General features: G+C 38.2%; 1 protein-coding gene across 1 annotated transcript; it reads right to left on the reverse strand.

Annotated features, from left to right (window-relative positions):
- Positions 1–641: 641 nt before the first annotated feature.
- mpzl3 (myelin protein zero-like 3) lies at positions 642–27,606 on the reverse strand. Its single transcript, XM_088345145.1, has 6 exons — positions 27,359–27,606; positions 22,163–22,329; positions 7,903–8,116; positions 4,070–4,226; positions 1,430–1,499; positions 642–1,342 (listed from the first exon to the last, which is right to left on the reverse strand). Exons 1-6 carry the CDS (start codon positions 27,432–27,434, stop codon positions 1,259–1,261), a joined length of 768 nt encoding a protein of 255 aa, XP_088201271.1. The 5' UTR covers positions 27,435–27,606; the 3' UTR covers positions 642–1,258.
- Between the last annotated feature and the right edge of the window lie 148 nt (positions 27,607–27,754).

Here is a 27,754-nt window from a genome sequence, read left to right on the forward strand (position 1 = left end):
TAGTAATAAGTAGCTTACATTTTTAGTTGCATGAAATTCTTCCCATTACAACTTACCATTGAGAAATACTACCTACATTTTTTTGCATGGCCCACAATAAATGTCCATAATTGATACAGAATCCTGAAACCAATACAAATTTCAGTGTCCTGTTTAGGTGAAGAATGCTCCTGTCCTCTTGGGCGCGATGGCGCTTCATAGGACGATGTTGTACAAACTAATGTTAGCTGCAGTTAATCAAACCACCAGAGAGAAAAATTTAGTTAATTTTTAAGCAGATTTGTCGGGACACATGGCAACAATTTCAAGTATTTATAAGCACATCACCCCAAATTCAGGTAACTTTTAATCTTAAAAGATAACATTAAATTTCAGTCATTTTCAAGGATTTTAAGCGCCCGCACAAACCCTGGATGTTGCATAAGTGCAACGGCCGCCATTCACCATCACCCAGACCTTGAAATAGTTTCTCTTTTGAATTATTTCCTTAAATATTGTTCTTTCCTGGCATGAGTAAGCTGTTGCCATGGTAGTTCAGATGAAGTAGGAATGATAATTATTACCGCATGGGAGTGTTTGAATTATTAAAAGCTTGTTGGTTGACAACCAGCTGAATAAGAAAATGAAAACAAACCATAGGACTCATTGCAGTGTGCATGTTTTATTTTCCCCAGCAGTTTTATTAGGGGGTTTTCTTTCTCGTGTCATACAACTTTAGCCTGTCCTTGAGATATTTGAAAGAAATCCTCCCCATAAAAATGGAAATCAGTTACGTTCATAATTAGTTGAACACGACAATTATCAACATGCTGACGAGGCATTCTCACAATCTCATCAAGGCTTGCTCCTTCATAAAGTGAAAATCAAGTGCTCATTTAAAATGTAATAAAGTTCAAATTTCTCTGTAGTTTGTAATCAGACAAGGAAAATCAAATTTTCACAAGATTTAAGTAATGTGCCAAAAAATATAAAAATTATATACAATTTAACCTGGCATTCCAAAACAATTTATTTCACGAGCAAACAATGCGATTTGACACAAAAGTGACGACGACAGTAAATAAGACATCAGCAGCTATAACAAAGACAATAAATTAAAAAACAAAAACATCTCTTTCACGACTTCGCATGTGCCTAACTGACTCGCCTGCACGTTGACAGGCACATTAATCCGCCATTGATTTTCATTCACTACAAACCACGAAATGGTACCGGCAGGTCCCAGCTCACACAAGTGAGCAAACAAGCCCGGGGGACTCTAGCACGGAGTCTCGGCATCATTTTGAGTATCGGGTGTGTTCCGTTTCGTATTGTTGTAGTACTCATAATCACTCTCAGAATCCTGGACACACATACAGTTGCAAAGAGAGACATGAAGCCAAGAGAAGTCAGAGTTTTGCATAATTGAAGGTAATGTACTGCACTGTACCGTCAGATGTATGTCGCAGCAATGGTAGCCCTTGAGTTTGCCCCCCATTTGGTCGTTCTCATTTTCGTCACTGAACACAAGAGATAACAGTCAGGCAACATTGCAACAAACCTTTTGGGAAATGGAACAATTACGATTCATGTCGGACAATGTTTCTACCAAAATGAAATTGATAAAAGAATTCTGCTGTCTTTTTGACACGTTTCTGTCTGGTAGGCGATAAGGGTTCCTTAAAACTAGGACTACTAGCCTCAGAGAAAGTTTCTTCCCCAGGGCCATCACCACCCTAAACAAGCGCCTGAGATTGTGAAAAAGAGATATCTTGCTTACGTGTGGAAAAATGAGTATTCATATCTTATTTATCAACATATCTGGGAATTTTTTGCTGCTAAAAGTTCTTGCACTACTGTAACAATGCACTATTTTACATTGCACTATTCTTACAACTTAGTTCAGTCTACAACCATTACCTTGTAAATATTTTTGTGCCTATTTATCCTGGCAAGCTTTTATCTTATTTTTCTTTTATATGTCTTTATAATGAGTTTGCCCTGGAGTGCCATCTCAAATATCGTTGCAAATGATGTTCACTACGGTTTTATCAATAACAAAAAGACAATTAAATTTAAGTCTTGACTTTAAGACTTTATCTATCCATCCATTATCTGCACCGCTTATCCTCGGTAGGGTCACGGGGGAGCTTGAGCTCATTCCAGCTATCTTCGGGCAGTAGGCAGAGGACACCCTGAACTGGTTACTAGCCAGTTGCAGGGTACAAAATGTGGACCAGCCAGTTCACCTGACATGCATGTTTTTGGAATGTGGGAGGAAACCGGAGTGCCCGAAGAAAACCCAAGCAAGCACGAGGAGAACATGCAAACTCCACACAGGAAGGTTTGATCCCCTGACCTCAGAAAACAACTGTGCTGGCGTTTTGCCCTGACTTTAACTAGTAAAATAGAAAACGTAAATCTTAATGATTGATGAAGATTGGTGTTGTGCCAAAATAAAAAGTGACAAACCTTAGAAGGGGCAACGTTAGAAAACATCAACATTCGTTGTTTGTCTCATTCTACTAGAAAAGTTTGTCATTCCCAAAATTATTTAAAATTAGCAAAATTATCTTGTTTACAATGCGGCGCAGCAGAGCAGTGGTTAGCGTATGCGCGGCACAGTTCTGAGGTCATGGGTTCAAATCTAGCTATCAGCCTTCCTGTGTGGAGTTTGCATGTTCTCCCCGTGAGTTTCCTCCGGGCACTCCGGTTTCTTCCCAGATTCCAAAAACATGCATGTCAGGTTAATTGGACGGTCCAAATTGTCTCTAGGTATGAATGGATCTTGCTTACAATATATCTCATCATTTCAAATGCCGTTCCAATGTCACAGTCAAAGTGTACTAAAAAAACTGTTGAGTACTTGCAATTAATTTTAGGAAGATAATTTTAAAAAATAGCATCTTTATCGGCCATTAAACAAAGTAGTTTTGCTTATTATTTTGCATTTTGGAAACTGTACCCTTTTTAGTAGGTTTTGTAATGTACTGCACATTGAATTAAAACAACGAACTATTGTTAACAACCTTCTGTAATGAACAGATAAAATTTACATGGCTAGGTTGAAAAAATACTGTAGGTAATAGTTATCAAAATATTTTCATTTCCCTATTCTTGTATCTTTTCATCAAACCCATCAATCAAATGAGTCTTCATTAAAATGCATGTTTGAAGAAACTCTATTTCTAATGTTTATATGTCGGTGTATTTTTCTACTTTCTCAAAATGTACTGGAAAAAAGTCAAACACACAATGTCTAAAAACTGGCTAAAGTAAAATGTAGGGTTGAAAAGTTTTTATGGCTGTAATCTGGTCGTCTTCAAATAGATACTTATGGAAACGCCTGGACCTACCATTAGAAAAATGTGTAAAATAATATGTTTGGTTTTTCAGATTGTGATCAAATTTGACAAAGTACCAGTTAAGGTTTCAAGCTATTATCTTGCCTGTTTTCCAGCTAAGATGCTTATGCTACACTCATCTGCAGGCATTTAATTGCAGAGAAAAAATTCAGGTGAGAACAAAAACAGACTATATCTGTTATCCGACTCAGATTACTCAATATTAGTAGCACATTTCAGTTTGGAACAAAATTTCACAGTGTTACTTTTCAAAAGAGACCAAAACTGTGCATGTTCTCCAAACAGTACAAGAACAGTATTCCATTCACTTTGGGTTTGTCTTAGATTGGGATTTTGGGAAGATTTTACAGGCATTTTAAGGGGTAAATATAAAACGTTATTCCATCCAAATACTTTATTAAGTTATGGATTGTGTTTTAAAGGGACAGTGTATATTATTTAGTGCCCCTTAGTGGTAAAAAAAAAAAAACAACATCAAAAAACGTCAAAATAAATCTATTACGGAAAAAAAGTATGGATACACATTCCTATGAATCTGTTCAAGTAGTCAATCAATATGACTATTTATCTTCTAAAAAATGTTATCCAGGTCAAACCCTTATCTCAAACTTGATTATTCTCTGTAAAACAGGGGAAAAGGTAATCCGGAGGTGAATCCATACCAAGCCATAGCTGAACAACCCCAAGGGACTTACTTGGGTGATTGGTTGAACAAACGTACTCACCCATCTGCGACCTCTATGGCTGATCTGTATCCTTTTGATTGGCTGCGCTCTCTCTCGGGTAAGAGCATCTGACCAATCAGAACCATGGCGATGATGGCGGAAGGGATGAGGATGAAAACCAGGAGGACTGCAACATCTGAGAAGCGGACGCTCGGTGCTGAGGGGGAGGAAGAAAACAGTTTGAGATACTTCGCACCACCTCCACATTGTCATTTGAAACTATTTGCAACTTGGATTACAATTTAAATACTAAATGATACTCTATTGTTTTTCAGTGGGCTGGCTGAAGGCATGACTCACTAAAATCCTATTAAGGGACACTTAACACTTTTACAAATGAATGTTAAGTTCCTACTTTTTCATACCCAAGATATCAGTTTGAGCCAAAATATGTTTATCATCTTGGCTGAATTCAGCCTAAACTCAGTTGCATGAAAGCAGTTTAAATTTAGCTTGGATCAGTTACGAGCAGAGGTAAGATCGGGCCTTAAAAAAAAATCTAGCCAGACCTGACCCGGGCCCATTGGTTATAAAGGGCAACCCAGACCGAGCCCGACAAATTAACTTGACTTAAGGGGCTGACCAGGAAGCAAAAACCTGAATTTTCTTATATTATTTGTGAGGATTCGGGAGGAGCAGTGCTTCTTTCTCGCTTAGTCATTTTTAAGTATCCTCCCGTCATTGTTCTTTGTTTCTTTTACTTGTGCAGGACAATTCAAGATTCAATATTGTCTTTATTGTCTATGACAAAATGCCAATTACATTTTCTTTGTAGCCACAGTGTGCAGTGCGGACTTTACAGGGTAAAAACTCTCATTCTCAGTGGAAGGTGTACAAACATGTAGCTCGCCCGGGTGGCGAGGATCCGTGGCGGTGGCCTTTGCTCTCCTCAGAAAATATAACAACACAGCACCAAACCCGTGCATTTGTCTTGCCCGGGGCTGCTGTTCGCACGTAGCAGCGTCCTTGGGGATGTTGTCGTCCAGCCAAGTTTCGCTGACGATGGCAAGACGGCTCTTCATCCGTCGAGAACTAATTCTTTGCTGGATCTTGTCGGCGAGAGACCTTGCGTTTGTTAGAAAAACTCCCAGAAGAGCCTGTGTCGTGTTGAAAATTGTCCCACCGGCATTAAACGTCCCCCTCGTACTATTGTTACTAAAACAACTTCGTATCTCATATTTTGGGGAAAGTAATAGAACAGTAAAGCACGGAGATATTGCACCTTGTATTTACATCACTTTTGAGCGAGTTAGAAACATTGACTTTGGCGAAATGACACCTAGTGTTGTGAATGTTTTTCTCCCATTTTGTACATTGATTATTTGACAGTTTATTTCACCGCAATCCGGTTTATGGTACAGGACACAACAGTTGTCAATACATGTGATATTCGGAATATTACAGTTTTTAATCGCTGGTTAATCACAATACAATCAGCTCGTTTACATGTCCATCATTTGGTAAGAAAAGGCGTAGTCGTTTCAGTGGCGTTTAGGCAAGGAGGGTCATTTCATGCAGGGCAATTTCGCCAAAGTCAATATTTTCAACTTGCCCAAAAGTGATTTCCTCAAGGTATACAAGCTGCAAATTCTCCGTGCTTTACTGTTCCGTTTCCCCCAAAACTAGATTCTAAGTAGTTTTAGTGATGTTTGCCCTACGGGGCACATTTCATGCCGGAGGGGCAATTTTTGGCAGAACACCATTCGGTGTGGGTTAGCATGTAGCCTAGCTCTCACGCAGGCTCGCTTCCTCCTCTTCAGAGATTCAGATTCATTCAGAGATTCAGATCTACTTTATTGTCATTCTAGTACACGTGTATACAGAACGAAATGTCGATACATCTGACCCGCACAGTTTCCTTGAATGTACAGATATAAATAAAATGTTGTATTGAGTTGTAGTATTGAGTGCTAATAATATACTAAATAATTATGGCTATGTATAGTATTTTACAGTAGCGCAAATAGTGCAAGAGGAGTAGCCAACCAGATGTGCAAAATGGGCAGTCAGGTAAACCAGTCAGGTAAACAGAACAATAACACTGTAACAATAACGCTGTAAGTACAATAGTGCAGAGAAACAGATGTGCAAGGAGTGGCTAGCTATAAAGAACTGCCAGTAGTGCAAAAAGTCAAACAGAACCCACAGATGTACAGATTAGCAGCAGTTTAGATTTACTATGTGTTTGAGTGACCATTTAACAGTCTAATGGCCAGGGGGACAAGACTATTGTGGAACCTGGTGGTCCTGCACCGCACACTGCAGTACCTCTTCCCAGAGGCTAGCAGAGTGAACAGTCCATGATGGGGGTGAGAGGGGTCCCTGATAATGTTCTTAGCTTGGGATAGGCAGCGCTTCTGGCCAATGTCCTGAATGGAGGGAAGAGAAGTCCCGATGATTTTCTCTGCTGTCCTCGTCACCCTCCTCACACTACCCCAGTCGGTAGCGCTGCAGCCTCCACACCACACAGAGATACAGCTGGTCAGGATACTCTCTATGGTGCCCCTGTAGAATGTGATGAGGGAGGGTGGGGGCAGGCGGGCTCTCCTCATCCTCCGCAGGAAGTACAGGCGTTCTGTTTATGATGTCGCTTCTGCCCCTTCCACAGAGGTGGGAAGATGGTGGGGGGCTCTGGGAATATCTTTTGAAACTCCAGTGCAGGAAAATCCAATTAGGGTTGTTTAAGAAGCCTGAATTGTGTCCCAAAGTTTAAAGATTACGATCTACTGTATTAAATGACAGCCTCGGGAAATGTTACAAACGGGACTGGCTGATAATTAAAAACAAAAAATTTAGCGAAAGAGAGAAGCCCGGCCTGAACCTCATCGATTGACATTGACATTTTAGGCCCGACACAACCGGAATTTCAGCTCATGTTTAAGATCTTACCTCTAGTTAGTATGTTCATTTGTTCTCAACAGCTAGCCTTTTACAGACCAGGCTAACAACCAGGCTAAGGTTACCCCCAGAGAAACATCTGGCACTTCTAATGTTTATCAGGTAAAAAAACAATCACTAACATTTACAACATTTTCATGGATTTTCTTGATATATGACATTATTTTAGTTATCCTGCATCAAAATTTAACATATAGGCCATTTTGTCATTTCATTTATTTGGTCATTTCATTCAACTGTATAATTGTAAAAGTCGTTTTCTAGTCAACTCAACTATGTACAGTATTGCAGGCATGCATGCAACGACTATTACAATTATACAGTTGAATAAAATGAACAAATAAATGAAATTGATTTGACCAAAAAATAAAACCCAAGAGAGAAGCCGGCCCAGCCCGAGCCCGAGCTAATGATTGACATTTGAGGCCTTGGGTCGGGTTTGGACCTAGGCCTAAGCTCTTACCTCTACGGTGCACTAATACCAGGCGCATTCACATTACACTGCACATGTAACCTTTTTTTTTATTATTATTTTCTTTCACAGATTCAAAAAAACTCCATAAGGAGCTGTTGTTCAGCGTCCGTAAAAGACTCTGGGCAACATTTTTCCTTTCCGGATCCATGATTCTGAGATCGATCCTGGCTTCCATGTGAAGATGCCGTGAACGCTCATTTATCCCATAGATCTACAACTGTCTTTATACAGCCCCAGCTTTACATCCCGACTCGGCAAATGTGCTACTGATGAAGCCGAAATGCGCCGGCCAGACTAGATAAAGTTGTGTTTATCTATCTAGACTGTATTTCTTTATTCCAGTTTCGTGCAATACGTCCTGGGAAGTAAATATAGGTGACATTTGTCGATGAAACTACAGCACTGACATTAAGGGATCCATGAAAATATCATCTCTTGGTTACAATTAAAAGATGCTTACTCTTTGGCGTGACGGTGAGCACCGTCTGTGAGTTTGGGTTGCCGTGGACGTCTGGGGGATTTCTGACTGAGCATGTGTAGGTTCCATTATCTTTCAGCGTTGAATTGCTCAAAGCGATGGAGGCGTCGCCTTTTGCAGGGCTTCCTCGCCAATGGATACGCCCACTGAATTGGCCTTCCAACGGAGGGAAGGCACGAGAAGAGAAGTGGAAAAACTGAGGATGGAGAAAAAAAGGGGTGATAAGTTTAGAGTTGAATAAACAGAGGTCAGGGGGTAGGTGAGTTTGAGCCGAATCGGGTTTCCCAAAAATAAAAACTTCTTATCTATATGTTTCCGAAAATATGCGAAACAAAATAATATCTAAAAATGAAAAATAAATCAATCACTAGTACATTAATCCATACTTTGTACGGGCTGCACTTACATTAAAGGGCCAGTGTGTATTAGATGACACTAAATTATGCAACCAAAAACAAGTGAAGACAAACTAGAAAGACTTAAAGTGACCGAACCACAACATTTTTGCTCAACATTTAGCAAAGAAAGAACTAAAGGTGAAAATACATGTAAAAGGGGAAAAATAGAAGAAATGGGAGAAAAATGAAGAGGAGGAAGAGAGAGATTAAAGAAAAACAAGAGCTAGAGGAAAAATATCAAAAAGCTGGGAAATTAAAAAGGGAAAGAAGAAAAAAAATGGTAGCAGTAAGATGGCTGATAATGATGTCAGCTCCACCTAGGTGAGGATAATGTTATGCAAAACATGCATTTACGCGTTTATATCCTAGTTTGTGCATTTTTTTATGTTTTAAATTAATATTTGTTTTAATCAATTTTTTGTACCACCAGGAGGCACTTAATAATATAAATCTCGCTTTATATTGAGGCGGGGACCTCAAACTATCATAGGGCGAGCTGCAATTGTTCCAGGGCTGTGACCTTAAGACCCCTGATGTTACAAGTGCGTAATAGTCAAAATACCCAATAACCTTCGCGTCCTAAGCAATCTTCATTCCAGGTGTCCAATATTGAAACAGAAACAAGAAGAATTAACCCACTAAAGGAAAAATAACAATATATATTTAAGATGTGTGGGCGAGGATTGTAAATAGTCTTGTAATTTTAAGGGAAACAGTTAGAGTAGTCTCTCTGCAATTGCCATAGCAACTCCACTGCCTAGGAGTCTCATATAATACTTGACAAGCAGGGACTTCTCTCATGATACATTTGTGCTTGCGTCAGAGATAAAAATCAATACTAATATAAACACTAAAAGGAGAACGTTAATAATTTGTCTAAATCACACATGCTCCATTAATGGCCAGATTAACACAGAGAGACCTTGCTTTTAAAATGTGAATGCAACTACGAGTTTAGTATATACCCACAATTCAAAGCTTTCGGCGTTGAATGTATTTTCTTATTGAGGTGGAACATCGCCAACAAAACAGTATAATACTACCAGTGAAGACTAAAGCTTTAAACTTCCAGGAAGAGTGTCGAGGTTGTAGCTCATTTGGTGTAATGTGATATCGGCACATTCATTGGAGGTGTAGTTTTTCCACTATTTATTCTTCTATTCTATTGTTATTGTTATTTTTATTATTATGTTCAGGCCCACAATAGAGCACGTAATTCTATCCAATATACAAACTTTGTAGATGTAAGGTTTGGAAGTCATAAGCTGAAGAGTGCCAAACTACTAACCAAAATTTACCATATCCCTTCTGTTTGGTGCCATTGATTTGTATTCACCACGGTGGGTCTTTTTTTTTTTTCAACAAGAGTACTCGGAGCTCCGCCAATACAGATAAACGTATGTCACCCGCAAAATCAATGGACAAATGAGAAGATTGAATTGCCAAAAGGAGATACAGTTTCACGCAGAGTCCAAATTTCTTGGTAGTGGTTCTACTGATAGGCATACAGAGATAAGCGTTTGAAAATAATAAAAATAATAATAAAATATTGGATTTTGATGCGGCTTTCAGGAAACCCAAGGTCGATGTACATATGAGTAGGACACAACAATACAAGGGTAAAACCAAGAGTAAAACCAGCAAGTAATGAATTGCCAATAAAACATATTATAGTTAAAAGGGGCAGTGTGTGAGGCATATGGTCAAGAATAGGCAAGTCTGAAGAGGTGAGTTTTGAGTCCGGATTTGAAGGTTGACAGGGTCGCAGAATTTTGGAGGTCAGGCGGCAATGAGTTCCAGAGCTGGGGGCAGAGCTATGCTCCCCATGGAGCTGAGGCAGGCTGGGGGTATAGTGGGATGGAGGGAGGAAGACAATCTGAGGGTGTGGGATGGCGTAGCAATGTGAAGGAGGTTGGAAAGGTAGGGAGGGGTTATGAATGGCCATGTAGGTGTAGAGCAGGATTTTGTAGTTGATTCTATGGTAGATTGGAAGCCAGTGGAGTTGCTGAAGGACAGGGGTGATGTGATGGCGAGAGGGGGTCTTGGTGATGATGCGTGCAGCAGAGTTATGGACCAGCTGAAGTTTATGGAGGGACTTTTGAGGTAAGGTAAAAATGTCAAATGGGAAGTAGTTACTAATCTGAAACAGATTTTTCAGAAAAGTGGTTCGTATGAAAGCTTCGTTATGTATGGCACTCTTCTGTTTGAAGGTACATCTCAAAGAGCTATACAAACAAAAAAAGCACACAACATGGAAATAATTCCAAGCTGATTTTGAAAGATGACTTAAAGTTGAAGTTTTAAAGAACTGAAGACAGCATGCACACCATTTTGTAAGATCAGAAACATTTTGTTCCCAACTCAAAATTAAAGTCATAGAAAAAGTGTGGTAGCGGGTGTTTAGGCAGATGGCGACAGAACAGTAGAGTGAGGAGAGCAATGTTCACTACGATGGAAACTAAAACATTACACTTCTGGGGAAGTAATTTGCACAAATCTATGTAATGTTTCTCAAAAACAAACAGAAAAAAGGGAAAACGATGGAGAAAGGTGTATTGCACTATACCTGGCTAGTTCAAGGCCTGGATTATTCAACACGGGATCGATCCTCCCACTGATCCTCTAGCTCTTTCTGATCAATAAAGTTCCAATCTCTACCATGAAGGGCTATAAGAGAGTCAGCAGGTTTCTACAGAAATGGCTTGGGCTACCTCAAAGCCTGAACATCACTCTAATGCCCAGAGTCTATTACCCCCACAACACTGGGGCCTGACTTGCTGCTCATCTCTAAGGCCTCATAGCAGATACTGTAATTCTCTTGGAACTCACTATAACCTCGGAGGACAGTATTCAGAAGGTAAATGAGAGGAAAAGAGGTATATATGCTGAGCCAGTGGAGGAGTGCCAGGACAACGGTTTGATGTGAAACTATCGAGATGGGGATGCATAGGGTTCGCTTGCCAATCTGACTTGTATAACATCACTGATAATGTGTACATGTTACAAGTAGTTTCTTCATATAGTGGCTCCTCTACATACGGGCTACTCTAATAATGAAAAATTCGAGATACGAGATGCATTTTGTGCACATTTGCCTGACATGCGAGAGAAAATCCAATTTCCAGACGCTACCACTAGAGGGGTTGAGTGCTCGAGACAGTTCACTGCAAGCATCAGCTTGTCCCTCTTAGCACATGGAGTTCCCGCCAAAATATGTATGTATCATCAACAGTCTCTCCACCACCACGCAAATACCTCCGTTAGCGACCAGCAACTTGCTCCACAGCAGGTGCTCACGATAAACTTGAATTTTGTTTCATTAGTATTATCATGTTTACCTTATTACGGTGTTTTTATTACTGTACTATAGAGGTAAAATTGGGCCTAAAAAATTCCAGCCTCACTGGACCAGAGTTAATTTCAGATTGATATTTAAAGCCCGAACCCAGCCAGAAATTCGGGCCGGGCCCAAAATCTTACCTCTACTGTAATGTATGTTCAATTACCATTTTAATGAGTTTTAATGTTCAGGAAGATGTGTTTCAAAGCTATTTAGGGTCCACTTGAATAATTTTGGGAGGCCGGGAACAGATTAATTGCTTTTCAGTTATTTCTTCTGGGGGAAATTCGTTCTAGATACAAAATTCCAGGATATGAACTCAATCCGGGAAAAAAATAAACTTGTATGAGGAGAGGTCACTGTATCTCTGTCTTACAGACGATTGAACTGATAATCGGTCCGGATCCCGGTGTTAAAATTGCATCGTAAGGTTAGGCGTGATTCCATTTCATGATTGCACAGCATTAGTATAAGTCTAGTCTAAAAGCTGATTATGTATAGTATTTTTACATTGCGTTCTCAACCATTCCTTTTACTTTCTTTTTAATCATTTTGTATACTAGGTGTACACAATTTTGCTGGATTTTTTATTTATTTATTTATACTTGGTGTTTTTTCTAAATTGAATTTATTGTGTGTGTAATTCTATGCAATATTGAAAAAGTTATTCACTCTGACATGGTTTCAATTTTAAAAAAGACAAACAAGAACAGACATTTGCAAATTGTCACCGTAGCCAGGTTTTATTTGAAAGGGAATGTGTATGTGGCACATAGATCAAAAGCAGTACATTCCTTTTACAACAAGTATATTTGCCAATAATAATGCGTAATGTGAGACAAAAATTGCTTAGCATACATTTGTCTTCAGCATTTTAAACACGGGGGATCATTGAGTTAATAAGCAGTACGGTACTATGTTATAGAGTTTTTTATTAGTTTTAAAAGACTTTACATGGCTAGGCATTATTTTACTAGGGTTTTACTACATTGCTGAGTGCGTTTATTGCAAGAACCCAACGATGAAGGTGGGATTAGTGTAATTATCTAAAGGTTTTACTATGTTTTTTTAGTAGTAGTGCCAGACCACATGCATTAACTGTAACAGAGAACTCTTTATTTTGTGTATGGGTGTGTGTGTGTGTGTGTGTGTGTGTGTGTGTGCATGTGTGTTTTTGTTTTATTTGTTTTAACTAGGTGTGATTCGCAGTATGTACACCAGGATTTCTTCCCAATTGGCAACATGTGCATTTGAACGGAGAACCAAAAGCTCTTATGTCATTTTTCACTTTCGTTCTATACTCTCAAAGGCCCGTCCGTCTATTGTGCTTTACTTTGAAGAAAGATCAGAAAGATATGTGTTTTTTTTTCAAATGTCATACAATTCCAATCCATTTGAATAGTTGTCTTTGTTTTACTAAAGACATTTCACAAACACTAAGTGTTAGTAGGACATCAAGTGAGTATTGATATTTTTTCCAGAAAGCCTTATACTGCAGTGCATCATATATATCAGCTGCTCAAAGCCAAACAAAAGAATGGGAAAATTCATTATCTGCCGAGGATGCCCATCAGGTAATCACTAATCACTCCATCATCAACTTGTTAATGTGATGTTTAAAGAAATCAGAATGATTACAAGAGATGTTAAACGGATCAAATTACCTGGCAGAGCGTGTATCTTAAGGATTTAATTTCATAAAGGCTGATGTAATAAAGTAAAGTGGAGAAAGCTTCGAGTTACCACTCTAATTCACAAGACGACAGTAGAGACGCTGCACTCAGAAACATCCTTATGATTACCATCCTGCATTCCGAGCTTGTATGTGGTTGCCTAATTATTGCCGACAATTGGTGCAGTTAAAGTACAGCCTGTGAATTTGATGCGCACTTTTTAACTCCGAGTAGCAGACATTTCCCAGGGCCAGCTGATGTCAAGCATTGGGACAAATTTTTCACAGCCCTCACAAATTGTGTTAGGGCGATTGATAGTTTTGCTGTGACGTCAAATGCATTGGGAATATAAAAAGTAGGCCATACAGGATGAGTCCAAAAGAAGAGGTTTGAAGTTGTAATGGGTCTACACCAGGTGTTGAAGACCTCAAAGAGCACCTGAGTAGTCTGCAGACTGGTTCTGGATATAGCTCATCTGTGATTTTCTAGGAAATTTGATTTCTAACTGGAATGAGAAATCCTTGACATGATCAGTGTCTTAAAAAAAACATGTGACAACAATAACAATAACATTGTAACAACATAGTAATAACATTGTTTGAGTTAGATTATAAAATGTGTCACTGAATATGTAGTCATGATTGCATGAGTTATCCAGCTATATTATTTGTATTTAATCATCATATAATCACATTATTTATTTAGTTGTTATAAATACCCCTCATGCTTATCCAAAACATTGAATGAAGCATTCACTTCTTGTGTTCACTTTCAATGTACTTTTTACTTTCCCAGATATGTTTCCAAATGGTGGTCTGATTGCTTTGATGAATCTACTTCAAAAAACAGCTGGGTCCAGTCTTGAAGGTCTTTTGTACTCCCTTACTTCGACTGGAAGGTATTTTTTTTTCTCAATCCACGCCCCTTTCCTATAAAAACAGTGGTCAGTCATTTTTCAATGTTTGTTTAGAGAAAACATTGTCCTGCTCACATGCCCAGAATATTATGTTTGTTTGAAAAGAGCGGCTCTTTTCAGCGCTTGTTTCTTTGTACAAATACTCAGTCCCAATCCTGGAAGTTGAATACGCAGGGGGGACATGGATTGTTTACGCCAACAGTTGCTAATTTGGAAATGCATTTCAAAACAAGACCCCTTCACGCTTATCAGTAGCAAAAAAAGTAGTTCACAGGTTCAACAAGGTTGGCGATCCCTAGTGTACACTGGTAAAATGAAAGTGGAAGTTGTAAGGCAGGAGCGTCAAACTCATTTTCACAGAGGGCCAAAACTCAAACCACACCTTTAGTCACACAGCGATACATATTTATTGAATACACTAAAACTTGCCTTTTTTTAAAAAAATCATAAATATTAATTGAAAACAGACAGGAATATTATTCCAGAATAAACAAACTTCAGCACTAAATAACTAAAAAAAACATCTCCTGTCAAAACTATAGAAATTCAAAATGTCGAGAGAAAAAAAACACGGAAAGATCAATAAAATCTGTGTTTTTCACTTTGGGATTTTGCTTTAGTGAAAAAATATGCTAGATCCTCACATTCTTCTTCATCTCTTCAACTTTCTACATCTTTTGCACTGCATTCAGGTTTTTCAGCTTACTCTGATGTTTTGTCTTGTGGTGCTGTTTTAACATTACATTCCTTAATTAGCTCATTCGCCACATTAGCTCCACAAAGAACACACTCAGGTTTACCGGCAATGACAGTTAAAATATTTTCAGCCCCTCCTTTGGTTTTGAAAGGCACCGTTTTCCAAATCAATTTTTTTTTCAGCCATAGTGAGGTTTTAGCAATCACGTAATCCACAGCAACAGAAACATCACCCTGCTCTTCTCCGTTTAGCCATGCATTACATCGAGATAGATAGACGTTATGTCTCCGCTTCCTGACACTAAAGACTCACTATTAATGCACTTGTCGTTCTTGATTTTCAACTGGATGAGGTGTTGTTTGTCAGTAGATACTGTAGTTTTAAAAGTGCGCTCGTCAGGCTACAGCTAACTCGATTGATTAAGGAACATTTTGGGAAGTCTTGTGGCGGTAGTTTGAGAGTTATCAGCGTTTCATAGAGCCGGGCCATTATAGTAGATGTATATAAAATGATTTGACGGGTCGTATATATAATTGTATGCCAGGCCAGATGTGGCCCGCAGGCCGTAAGTTTGACACCTGGAGGTGTAAGGCATCGTTTTTTGAGATATGACTGTTTTTTGAGAGTTTATTTTCAAGTATTGTTACCCGGTGAGTAGGGCTGGAATAAATGGTCAACAAAAATCAATATTAAAAGTAGTTGATAATGAATTTTATTGTCAAAACTTGTTGCCTGACACGAGTTTCCAACAGAAGCATCTCTACAAGAATATGATCTCTACAGATAGTCGCAGTAAAAAACATACTGAAATGGGTCAACATCTAGTACTGTATGCGTAGGATAAGTTTAGGAGCATTTTAGCCTAGATACGGCCAATAAAAAGGTCAGGTTACACACCAACATCTAAAGATTACGTCGAGCAGTTGAACGAAACGTAGTCCGATTCACCTCTGTAAAATTTAAGTAAAGTTCAAACCAATACAGTTTTGATGTTTTGTACATTTTGTACGCGTATACTGTAATTTGCCATAAAAGAGAGCTTGAGCACTATGTCAGGCTGTGTCTTACAAACATATTTGATATCAAATGCATGGAGTCCAAAAAACAAATGCCAGTTGAATGGGTTAAAACGTTGAAAATGACAAACATCAGTTGTTAAAACAGTTTGATTTCAAATTGTTGAAAATTGTTGAGTACTTTTGTTACAGACATTGCAGTTGACTAATCAATAATACTTCACAAAATGCACATTATTTTTGTTATATTTACTGTTCTACTGCTGCATATGAGCAAGTTCTTGGTTTACAGGGATACAAAAATGTACCTTATTGGTTTTAGATAAGATATTTTTATTTGATTTTTATACAAGTATACACTAGTAAAGAAGTTGATAGATCTGTGAGTCCAAAGCAATGCAAGAACCTGATTAATGGTAGACTCACATTAAGGCCATTTCGTCCATACCTTCCAGAAACCGGACTCTATCAAACCATTTCTGAGCCCAGTTGTCTACAAAATATACATAATTGCATTGATTCTCGCAGGTTGAAAGAATAAGACTGTTTTACAATGGAGAGCAAACCTTGACAACACAGCAGCAAAACCTTTTTTTTTCTCAGTTAGGATATATGATGTCATGGCTATGGGGACTATAACAGTAGCTCTGCGTATGTGCTCGCAATCGTTCGATGTTCTGGACCACCTCTCCCAAGTGAGCCCAACTGAGGATTTGTGCTGTGCTCAGGCGTGGATCGATTGTGCTCACCCTACCTCTAAAATCCATACTTTAGCAGCAAACATAAATGGGCACAGAATGATGGCACTAGTATGAATGCTCAAAAGATGGTCCTGGTGCACGCCATGAAATCTGGCTGAAAATAATGTGCCAATCCCGGTCTAAATGAGCTTTAGTGAGAGCCCTGGGCATCCATGAAAGCCAGCCTGAAAATGGTCCACTGTTATTCTATGAGTAAGAGGGCAGGATATGCCCCTAAAAGCTGGAAATAGGGCACCCTTTGCCGGCTGAAATTAGTTCTGAGCCTGATCCCTCCTCCACACGAATTTACAGACCAAACTCGTTGTGACCCGTTTTTTTGTAATTTGCCCTAAACAAAAAGAAAAAATACATCTAACTCTTTCGGATTAAGTTGATTTTCTCAGAAAGGGAGGTCTCACTGCCAACTAGTGGCTGGAATTTGTTAGTACATAATTGATCGGCTGTATTTTCACAGCCAAGATGGCCAAGGCATTACTTCGCTTATTCCAATCATAAAAACTACATGACAGCACACAGGAGTCAATGGCATGCATCACTCAGACATCAGCTATGTGTCGCAAATGGCATTCAGAGGTAAAAATAAAAAAAATCTCGGACATGACAAAGTGCTAAATGGTCACAAGAAAAATGAAAAGGTATGTTACCAACTCAAGAAGATGAAATAGAAAGTATTGTAAACAATGAGGACCCGTTTAAAACAGCTTTGCTCATGAACAAAAGATGCCGGATGGAAATAAACACGTTCTTAAAATATTACAAAAAAACAAATAGTAGGAATGACCTTCATCTGCACATTTTTTATGTCTCACAGTTTCAGGGTAAAGTTCACAATTTTATATTGGTTTGAATAAAGAATGCTCAAAATTCATTACTTGGTAAAAAAAAAAGAGCAAAGAAAGCAAAAGAGTTCTAGACCAAATTCCATGTTTAGAAGCATTATACATTAAAAAGAAAAAATCTTTATGTGTTACATATATATACTGTATATAATTGAAAATCAAGAGGACAAAACATGCACTACAAATGATTAAGGCCACTGAATGTGCTAGATTACTTTAAAGATGACATGGAATCATGGTTTATTTTACTGCATTTAGTACCTGCACCAAGCAGTGCACACATGGAATACAATGTCAGCAACTTTATGGCTCTTGTAAAGGTTCAGGCACAGAAACAAATGCAAACAAAGTGGCCCGAACAAGTAATGTAACTGATAAATCCTTTAATAACTGATTTTCATAGCGGGCATGGTGCCTCCCTGGTGTGTTACTTTTTTAAAGTATAGAATATGGCACCTCCTCACACAGGAAGGAACAAACTATTCAAAGCAATTTGGGAGTGATTAAAGATTTTTGTGCTTGCCAGGCGTGGCAAAATCTAACTTTTGAAGGTCAAGTGCGTTTAGAAGCAACTGCAAACAGACCTACACAGGCTGCTGGCAAACAAAGATTTATGCTGTGAAGTAGGAATTGGGTATTTATGTATTCAAGTCAGTCAAGTCAAGTCATGCTTATTTGTATAGCCCTTAATCACAAGAGTTTCAAAGGGCTGCACTAATCTATGGCCAACTATTATTACAGACTATTATGACACATTCTATTTATTTTATTTTATTATGATTTTATTTTCAACACAAGGATACTGCTGGAAGTGTGAATTTCCATACGGGGATGAATAAAGTATCTATCTATCCATCTTCCGCAATGATAGTACATTTTTGTTTCGCAAAGTGATAACTTTGGGCAGTACAAGAATTCTGACCAAATCAGCTCGGTTTCCTGCTTTAAAACTAATTACCGAGTTGGTTTGCTTCATCTTAATTACAATATATTTACACTACCTGCGCCAATGATTAAACATGGTTTCAGGGGGCGTAAACTTAAGCATATTCAAAGAAAATGCCCTCTGTGAGTCCAGTACAGAATAGCCGTGGAAGCTGCATGGTTTTCACCAACTGATCATTTTTCTTATGGCTGAGAATCGTCTGTAATAAATTTGATCAAGTACAGTATGCCAAGATCCAGCTCCTTTCTGAACAGCGGAATTACGTTTTACACCAAAAAACAACAGCAAACAGATGACGGAAGTGCTTTATCCGAGTCAGATCAGGAGCCTTCTCCTGCTACTGGTAACCATGGAAAAAAACAGTATTATCTGTTTTATGTTGGAGAACAAACTCCTTCCCAAAAAACAGCCTGGAGATAGATGGGCGCCATCAGGGTAAACTTGCCCAAGACACACCACAGGAAGTGGTGCCCCAACTACCCAGGTGGTTAACAACTCCGTGGACCCTATGTATGACAAAGTTACTTTTGTTCTTTCTTGAAGTAAAATTGTAGAAACACTTAACCACTGGAGCCGAAAAAAGGTCCCGAGTAAGCACCAGTATTGAAAAAGCATGAACACCATCAAACCGTAATTAAAAAAAAGTTGCAACAGTTTTTTCACAACTTTCAGAAGAATTAAGCCCTTTTACCCATGCGATTTCAATGTTATGTACTGAAAAAAATTAATTGTCATTTCCGCTATCTTGTCTTTCAGCCTTAATTCCCACTCAGGCCATCTTAACTATACAGGCCACTGAAGCCCTTGTTCAACTGTGATTACTTTGGCTCAAAGTCTTATTTATGATTGAGCTTTTTACATGCTTATTCATAGTCAGGCCCACTTTGATTTACGACCACAGACGCAAAGATATATTATGCTGCTAAAGCATCTAATGAAATTGGATGGAGAGTAAATACTGGCAGGAGAAATCCAAATTGGGAACAGTATAAGCTGGGCCAAATATTGGACATGCTCCACATTCTGCAATTGAAACATAATAGTTGTATTGGGTGCAGCATCTTTTTGCAATAGTTTGAGAGAATCGTGAGGTTTTGACATGTTGAGACACACAAATGCATGCACAAATGTCAATAGCTGGTCCCTTTCCTTCAGTTTTACGTTGCAGATCAAAAGCACACAACTTTATCTCCTAGTGACTAAACCAACAGTACTCCACATTAGAAGCAGCCACAAAACATTAGCCTTCACTCCACTCTGAGTGCTCCTATAGGAAATGGTCCCATATAGGGTTGCAACTACCACAGTACGTATTCTAGTGGTCTAAATGCAATTATACTGAACCACATTTGATGGCTCTCTTCATGCCCAAATGGAACTCCTTAAATTATGAGGTGGTTTTGAGTGGACTGGTCAATGAGACTCAACCCTGATTGAGCACGCTTAGAGGATTGAGTGCATTTATGGCTTCGGATAAAAACACGGATGGCAATCTGGAGGACCACAATACCGAGGAAAGGAATTCAGGTATTCCCATATCCTGGAAAACCCTCTGAAATACACAGAATCTTTGCAGAAACAGGACTGACTTTTGAGTATTAGACGAATACAGACCCGTTAAAATTGGTGATATTTACATTTTGAGGAGGTCTCAAACAATATAAGTGTATTGATTATTTTGTAGCCTGGGTTTCAGATGTTAAGGAACTGTAATGGATGTGTAAATAAAATCTTGTTATCTTTCAGTCCTGCATGGCATTAATGACAGTAAGCTGTTGGAGTTGAAGCAATATAGTATTCAAAGTTGCAAAAAAAGGAAGTAGACAAGGAAAAGAGAAAACAATATGAATTAATAAATTGAATTAGAAATATTTTCAAGTAAATTGGTTATATTGGTATTTCAAGTATTATACTTCTCACTTTATTGATTTTATTCTAATTTTACTTTATTTGTTTCTTATTTCTGTATCCCCACATATATGGAAAAGAATCATGAGAGTTTAAAATTAATAAAATAATAACTTTAAAAAATTATTAAAATATGAAAAAGATTAAAGCTTCCCTTTTTGCAGGGGTTGTACACCTTCTTTATAGGCAAATTCAAGCACTTTAGGGTAATTTTCAAAGCCAATTCTTCAATTTCTGCAGTACAATTAAAAGAAAAAAATCAGATGTGAATCATGTATTTTGCACAGCCACAAATATATCCGCAATTCACATCTGCAATTTTTAATCTTGCATGTGCTTTGTCAAGACATATGATTTTTAGATTTTGAGTCATTTGAAGGCAGTTCTTCTCATTACAATTTACCACTGGAAAACAATACATTAATTGTTTGCATGGCCCATAAAAGTGTATCATGAACCTTCCCTCTTGGGCGCGACCCATAGGAGGCAATGACGCCTCACATGACAACGCCATACAAACAATTGCCAACCGCCGTTAATCACGGGAAAAGAAGAAAAGCCAAGCCACCAGAGAGCAGTGTCGGTGTCATTTTTGGGCAGACTTGTTGTGAAACATGGCAACAATTTCAAACATTTACAAGCACTTCACCAAAGTTCAAGCAAGTTTCAAAACTTGAAAACACGACCTTAGAATTCAAGCAGTTTTAAGAATTTTAAGCCCCTGTGCGAAACTTGTGTTTACATTTAAGAAATGCAAGGAATCCTTTTGGGGGATTAAATAACAAACACTGAATGTTTATGATTGTATGGCTGAAGCCTGCATTTTCTCTTGATCACCACATTTGAAAATATTACTGCTGATTTACAACTAATACATTTCTATTTCATGTTTTTTTAAGTTATATATTTAAAAAAGGATGAACAAACAAAACAGTACCCTTGCTTCAAATAGCTTACATCTATCATTTTTTCTTTTAGTGCCATTATCCATTTCTGTTAGATATGAAATGTGACAAACATTTAGTTTTGCAGCAAATTCACTTTTGATGAAAGACCTTCTTCCAGTGCTGACATGTTTAGTCAAAGAGGTGTCAACCCTGGCACAGAGGTGAAGGAATTGTTTGACTTCCTGTTGTCAACAAGTAGCACCAGTTTCACAGTGAATTCCAACAGTAAAATAAATCAACAGACACTAAATAGAATGCATAAAACACGTGACGCTAAACAGATAGTAAAAGCTAAATTGTGAGAGCACATAAAGCTAGGACTTTGTTTGGCAAATTTTAGTAAGCTACTTTAGATCTGGAAAAACGTAAATATTTGTCAAATATTAAAATATTTTTAATAACTCTTAATGTTTGAGTAAAGCACAAGGTAGCTCTACATTCTTCTAACAGGCAAAAACATCTTTTAATTTATTTTACTTTTGTTAATTCATTGTGGCCCTGAAACTGGCTGGCAACCACTCCCCGGAATAGATAGGATGGGCTTGAGCCCCCCCTCGACCCTGGTGAGGATAAGCGGCGCAGATAACGGGTAGATAATTCATTGTTAGTTCAATGCATCAAATGTATCTGAATGACAAAAATGTGTTACCATACTCCAATGAAGAGAGAAATAAATAAAATTGCTTGATCAAACACAAACTGGAGCGAAACACAAGCCATGACACAGTGCTTTAGAATTTTCTACCCCAGAAAAAGCGATATTTGTCATCAACATAATACGCTGACAAGCTTTTCACCCACCGTCTGTGGCGGCCCCCCGGTCTGAGGTCTATAGGACCAATCGATGGTCATCTTGCTGGTAGGTCGACTGGTGGATGTGAAAGAGCAGGACAGCGTGACAGTGTCTCCTTTGGACGCATGGAGCTCTGCTGGAGAATTTACGGTGATGGAGGACACAAACCAAGGAGCTGCAAAACAAGAGCACTCAAGTGACATACAGCCCATAAGTGGTTGATCGAAAGGGAAATTTGTGTGGATGTGTTTTCAGTTCAACCAAAGAGAGAAACACAACTTTGTCATGTTTTACTGAACAGAAAGTATTTATACTGTGCAGGAAGAGTATATTTCCAAATCTCATTTTCATTTAATCATTGATTAGATTATTGTGTGTGGACTTATTTTCCTACACTTTTTTACAAAATGGGTGCTTCGGCCAATGTCGTTGCGTACAATGTTTCGCAACAATGCAAATCATGTTCAATTTTTACACAAGATAAAGATGATCCACACTTGATGGTAAACCCGATTTGTGATTAGGAATTTACAGACCAAAACAAATACGTCAAACATAGAGTTATTTCAGACTGGTATGACAAAAGAGCGGTACGGCGGCTGGGTGGTCAGGGCGAAGCCCTACGGTGCAAAAGTTCAGAGTTCAAGTCCAACAACTTCAAGTCTCGTGTGGAGTTTGCATGTTCTCCGCGTGCACAACCCGCAACCCTAGTAATGATAAGTGGTGCGGATAATGGACGGATGGATGGTATGAAAAGAAGCCTATCATTCATGCAAGCATGTGCTTCAAAAAATAAAAAATAAAAAAAAAGGTTAAAAATGGCGAGTGTAATTACATTTCAATGATTTTATCCGTCATCATGGCATAATTTTGTTTAAATTAAAGAGAAACACATTGCAACGACTGCATAATTAAAACGATCACCAAAACAACAATAACGAAGACCGCATCGTCAGCATCTCACTTTTGCCTTCTTAAATGGTTCCAAAAATTGTTGTGTTAATATTTTAGTTATCGAATTTTCCAGACTATAAGGTGCACCTCAAAACACAAAATTGGCCAGAAATTTTAAAGTATGGCTTATAACCCGGTGCCTTTTATATGTGAAAGAAATTGGAATTGCATACAGTATTTATTCATGGAGGTTTACAGTATATTACCTTATTTGTGCAATGATCGATCAATCGAAAAACATCACAGACCAATATCCCAAAACATAGTATGCAATGGGAATCAAACAGAGATTGCAGATGTGAGAGCGCCAAAACCTAACCACTTGAGCCCCAGTGATACAGGTGACATACAAAAAGGATTAGATTTTTCTCATTATCACACTTTTTTACTCAAGATGCTAGAAACCAATGCTAGGGAATGGAAAAAAGCAATATCCTCCTGAAAGACATAAAATTTCCAATTGATCACCAGAAAGACCAAAGAGTTGTTTCCCGCATTGTGCTTTTTTGCATTTATTTATATCGTTTAGGAGGACTTTTTGTTTTCTCCATTCGGGCACTGTGAGTAAAAATAGTGCGATAATCTGTTCTGCTGGTGTAGTGGTTAGGTTTTGGAGCTTCCTCTGCCGCAAACTGGGTTCCAGTCCTGACATCTTCAATGATATGTCATTTTGATCAGCAACATTTTTCGACTGATCAATTATTGCACTATTATATTATGTATGAAATGTACAACAGTCATACACAAAATAGATGTGTTAGATCCTACTGGAGTGTTAATTACATGCGCATTATATATGAAAAATATATGACGAAATACTTTTTTGGGGGTGCCTTAGAACCCATCCATCTATCCATTATCTGTACCACTTATCCTCAGTAGGGTCGTGGGGGTGCTGGAGCCCATCCCAGCTATCTTCTGTCAGCGGGCAGGGGACACTCTGAACTGGTTGCCGGCCAGTCGTAGGGCACACAGGGACAGACAACTCACTCACTCATTCACACCTTGGGACAAGTCGGACCGGCCAATTAACCTAGGATGCATGTTTTTGGAATGTGGGAGGAAACCGGAGTGCCCGGAGGAAACCCACGCAAGCACGCGGAGAACATGCAAACTCCACACAGGAGGTTCGATCTCATGACCTCAGAACTGTGCCACACAAGCGCTAACCACTGCGCCGCCGTGCTGCCCGCCTTCGAGCCCGGTGTATAAATACTCCTCATTGTGTGTGTGTGGTTTTTTTTTGTTTTGTTTTTTTACAGTTTCAGTTCATTTAAAACTCATATTAACTCAAATTGGAGTTCACTTGACAAAACTTACAGATCCCCAGAAAGGGTTCATGAAAATCTTCTTCTGAAAGTAGTTTTTAATATGTTTGTAGAGCTGTGAATTTTTAGATATTTGAATATTTGTTTTCTCGAAACGTATTGTTTTGAATCACGTATATGTTTTTATCATTATGTTGACCTTTTGATGCACAGCGTGCAATCACAATGATAAAGCATAATTTATGTTACAAAATAATAGTACTCCGGTGAATTTTTTCCAATGTGAATGATATTGTTAACTTTTTAAAGCAAACTAATGTGTTCCACCCTGAACATCGCTGATAAAAGTAAGATAAACGCATACAAGAGCAGGGACGATGGAAAATAAGGCATAAGGGCTCTTTGAACTCAGTTGGGCATTCTTAACACATACAGCACTTAATAGAGAAAATATTTAACATGCAACTTTTTAAGGACATCAAACGACGCACCCCACCTTAAAGAACTCTTTAACCAATTTAAGGAAATCATGAACTTTATCAAATACATTTGTGCAAGTCTTAAAGCAGAGGAGTACCAAAATAATTTCCTACCAGTGATATGCTACATGGTCCCCCACTACTCTAATCACAGAACCTGTCTAAAACAATAATAATAATAACAAATTTTATTTTTAAGTGTCTTTCAAGACACCCAAGCGATGGGCACCTCCAGGCTGTCCTTGCCCAAGACACACAACAAGTGTGGCCTTTTTGCTCCTCGATGACTGCTGAAAATGACATTAAAGTGGCCTAAGGCTTACATTACAGCCAATCACGGGTCCCCTGCTTTCTGCAGCAGACTTGTCGTTGGTCATTACCTGAAGCCTGAGCAATTGTGATGAAGTTAAGTGAGTTTTGGTCACATTGAGTCTCTGTAGTTTGTAGTCTATCTTGCACTTTGTAGCAATACAGACCCTCCACCACTTACGCACATTTGGGTTACGGGAAAACGGTAGATACATTTTTTGGGGATGTCGGAATATACTTGGACATTCCAGTAAGTTAGATTTTGTATTGTGCACATTTTCCACAGTATAGGAAAGTACTGTTTCTTTCCACTGCTACAGGCGTGTGGTGGCGCTGTGAGAGCTCACCCAGCGTCCACGAAGAAGAAGTAATCCGCTTCCTCTTCCTAGTTCGTGTGTAAACATTCTATACTGTATCTCCAGATATTAAACATTTTTAGCGTTTAATATCTCGTGCATTCATTTAACAGGGTTGGTGTAAAGTGTAAAGAATGGGCGAGCCGTTTCATTTGAAATTAAAGAGGAATAAGAAAGCTTGGGAAAATGGTTGGATCGCTTTTTTTCGGCCACTTTCTACCACGGAGGAGGAACTCGCCTAACTCTTGAAGCTCATCTTCCAAAAGTAAGTTAAACTTAACTTTATCTTAATAGAGAATATTATGTTATGAAATGTTTATTTTTTAGTACAAAACAATACAGGTTACTTCTACAAGCCTTAAACATACTTATATAAACCTTAAACATACAATCTATACAAAATATAGCACTTACAAAAAATTCAATCTTGTTCGTAATTAGGGCAGCGTAAGTAGTTTTCAGTTGCACCACACCATACAGCAACATCTAGTGCTCAAATAATGCACGCTGTTCCCAAAAAAATTAGCATTTATTTTACATAAGACGAACCTCACCTATAGGTAACGGACATAATTGTCCTTCATCTTGCTGCTACGGGTAACCAAAAAGGCTGGGCAAATAAATTAGAAGTAAAATTGTGCATTTCGGTCAATTTGATTCGCCATTGTTTGTATTCTTTTTTGGGGGGTTTTAGCACACATTTTCAGCTGCACTACATTGTGCAGACACATTTAGTGGTCAAATAATACACACTGGACCTTAAACGACAACAAATATGTATTTTTTGTATTTTCAAAAGTCATTTACAATGATAAGCAATAAGGGAAACGTACATATGCCCAACTCGCTTTGCAACAATTATATAAAAACCAATGACCATATGTTCTTTTCATGTCCAATTATAGAAAAAAAGGTTTAACAAAATATTCAGCTTTGAATAACTCGTGTCATTCCTAATTTCCCTGCGACCTTAGATTGAGATAATATTGCATTTGGACTTATCCTACTAAACGAACATGATAAAAGATAAATATATTTCATTTTATATATGGACAATCTTTTTTAAATCACAAAAAATATTAGGAATCTAACCCCACTGTTTAAAGTTATATAAACAAATTTGTTTAATGAAGTTGAATCTAAGAATGTGACAAAGCATTCCAATGCACAAATTATGTATAATATTCTTAAGAATCTCTTTATTGTCCTAATATTGTTTTTTTCTATGTATTCCCTAGTATTTATAGTTTCCTAAAATGTTTATTTTTACATTGCTGTTGGTTTTGTGCCCGTATTGCCCTTAGTGATGTGATGTGTATGTTAATCTGCAGTGTTTATGTTCCCTTGAATTTTTGAATCTTCTATTGTTTCACTGTTTTTTGTTTGTGACTAAATGATTGTTAATAAAACCCAAAAAATTAAACTATTTTAAAAGAAAAACATCCAGCATGGCCGCTACACGTCAGGTTGCCCGGATGTAAACCACATGATATATATGTAGTCAAGTCAAGTCTTTTTTATTTGTATAGCCCTTAATCAATAATATATTGTTGTTTTTATTTTTGAAACGTGTCGTTTTCACTTAACTTAATCATCAGCAGAGTTACAGAAAAATAGTAATAATTCCGTGCTTGTACAAGCCGGGACAGCTGTTTTGTTCCAAAATGTATTTGACATCTGTGGTCAAGGTTCGAGCACTCTAAAGGTAAAGGAGCAACTGGCTTAACCCGCAAACCGTTTCAGATAATATATTGACATTTAATTTTTATGGAATTAAAATAAATACGATACCGGCGAACAAACAACATAAAAGGCGGACTATGGCCAGTTTAACTCACCGAGAAAAAGGAAAAAATTGAACAGGAGAAAGTTCCGGAAGAAGCCAGTCAAACGATTGCGACAGCGTACGTGCATTTTAGGACTTTAGTAAACACCCACTTGTAAACTTTAATTTACACGAAAAAAAGAAAGAATAAGCATCAACGCAATGGAAAAAGTCCATCCATTTTCTCCTCGTTCGGCGTGACTCGATGAAGTCTTGAACAGCGTAGCGAAATGAGCGACCTGCCAAACAGGTGGATCAGGAAGTGACGCTTGATAGATCACTTAGGAGAGTCGAAAAGTTGCATGAAATGGCAATAACCTACCAATACAACGTATTCACCATTAATGATATAAATATCTGAGTAATAACTACTGTTAATCATGAAGCTCTTATTGGTTGTGTAGCAAAT

Source organism: Urocampus carinirostris, chromosome 10 (assembly GCF_059441175.1).
Source record: "Urocampus carinirostris isolate Australia breed hairy pipefish chromosome 10, RoL_Ucar_1.0, whole genome shotgun sequence".
In the NCBI taxonomy this organism is placed as follows: Eukaryota; Metazoa; Chordata; class Actinopteri; order Syngnathiformes; family Syngnathidae; genus Urocampus; species Urocampus carinirostris.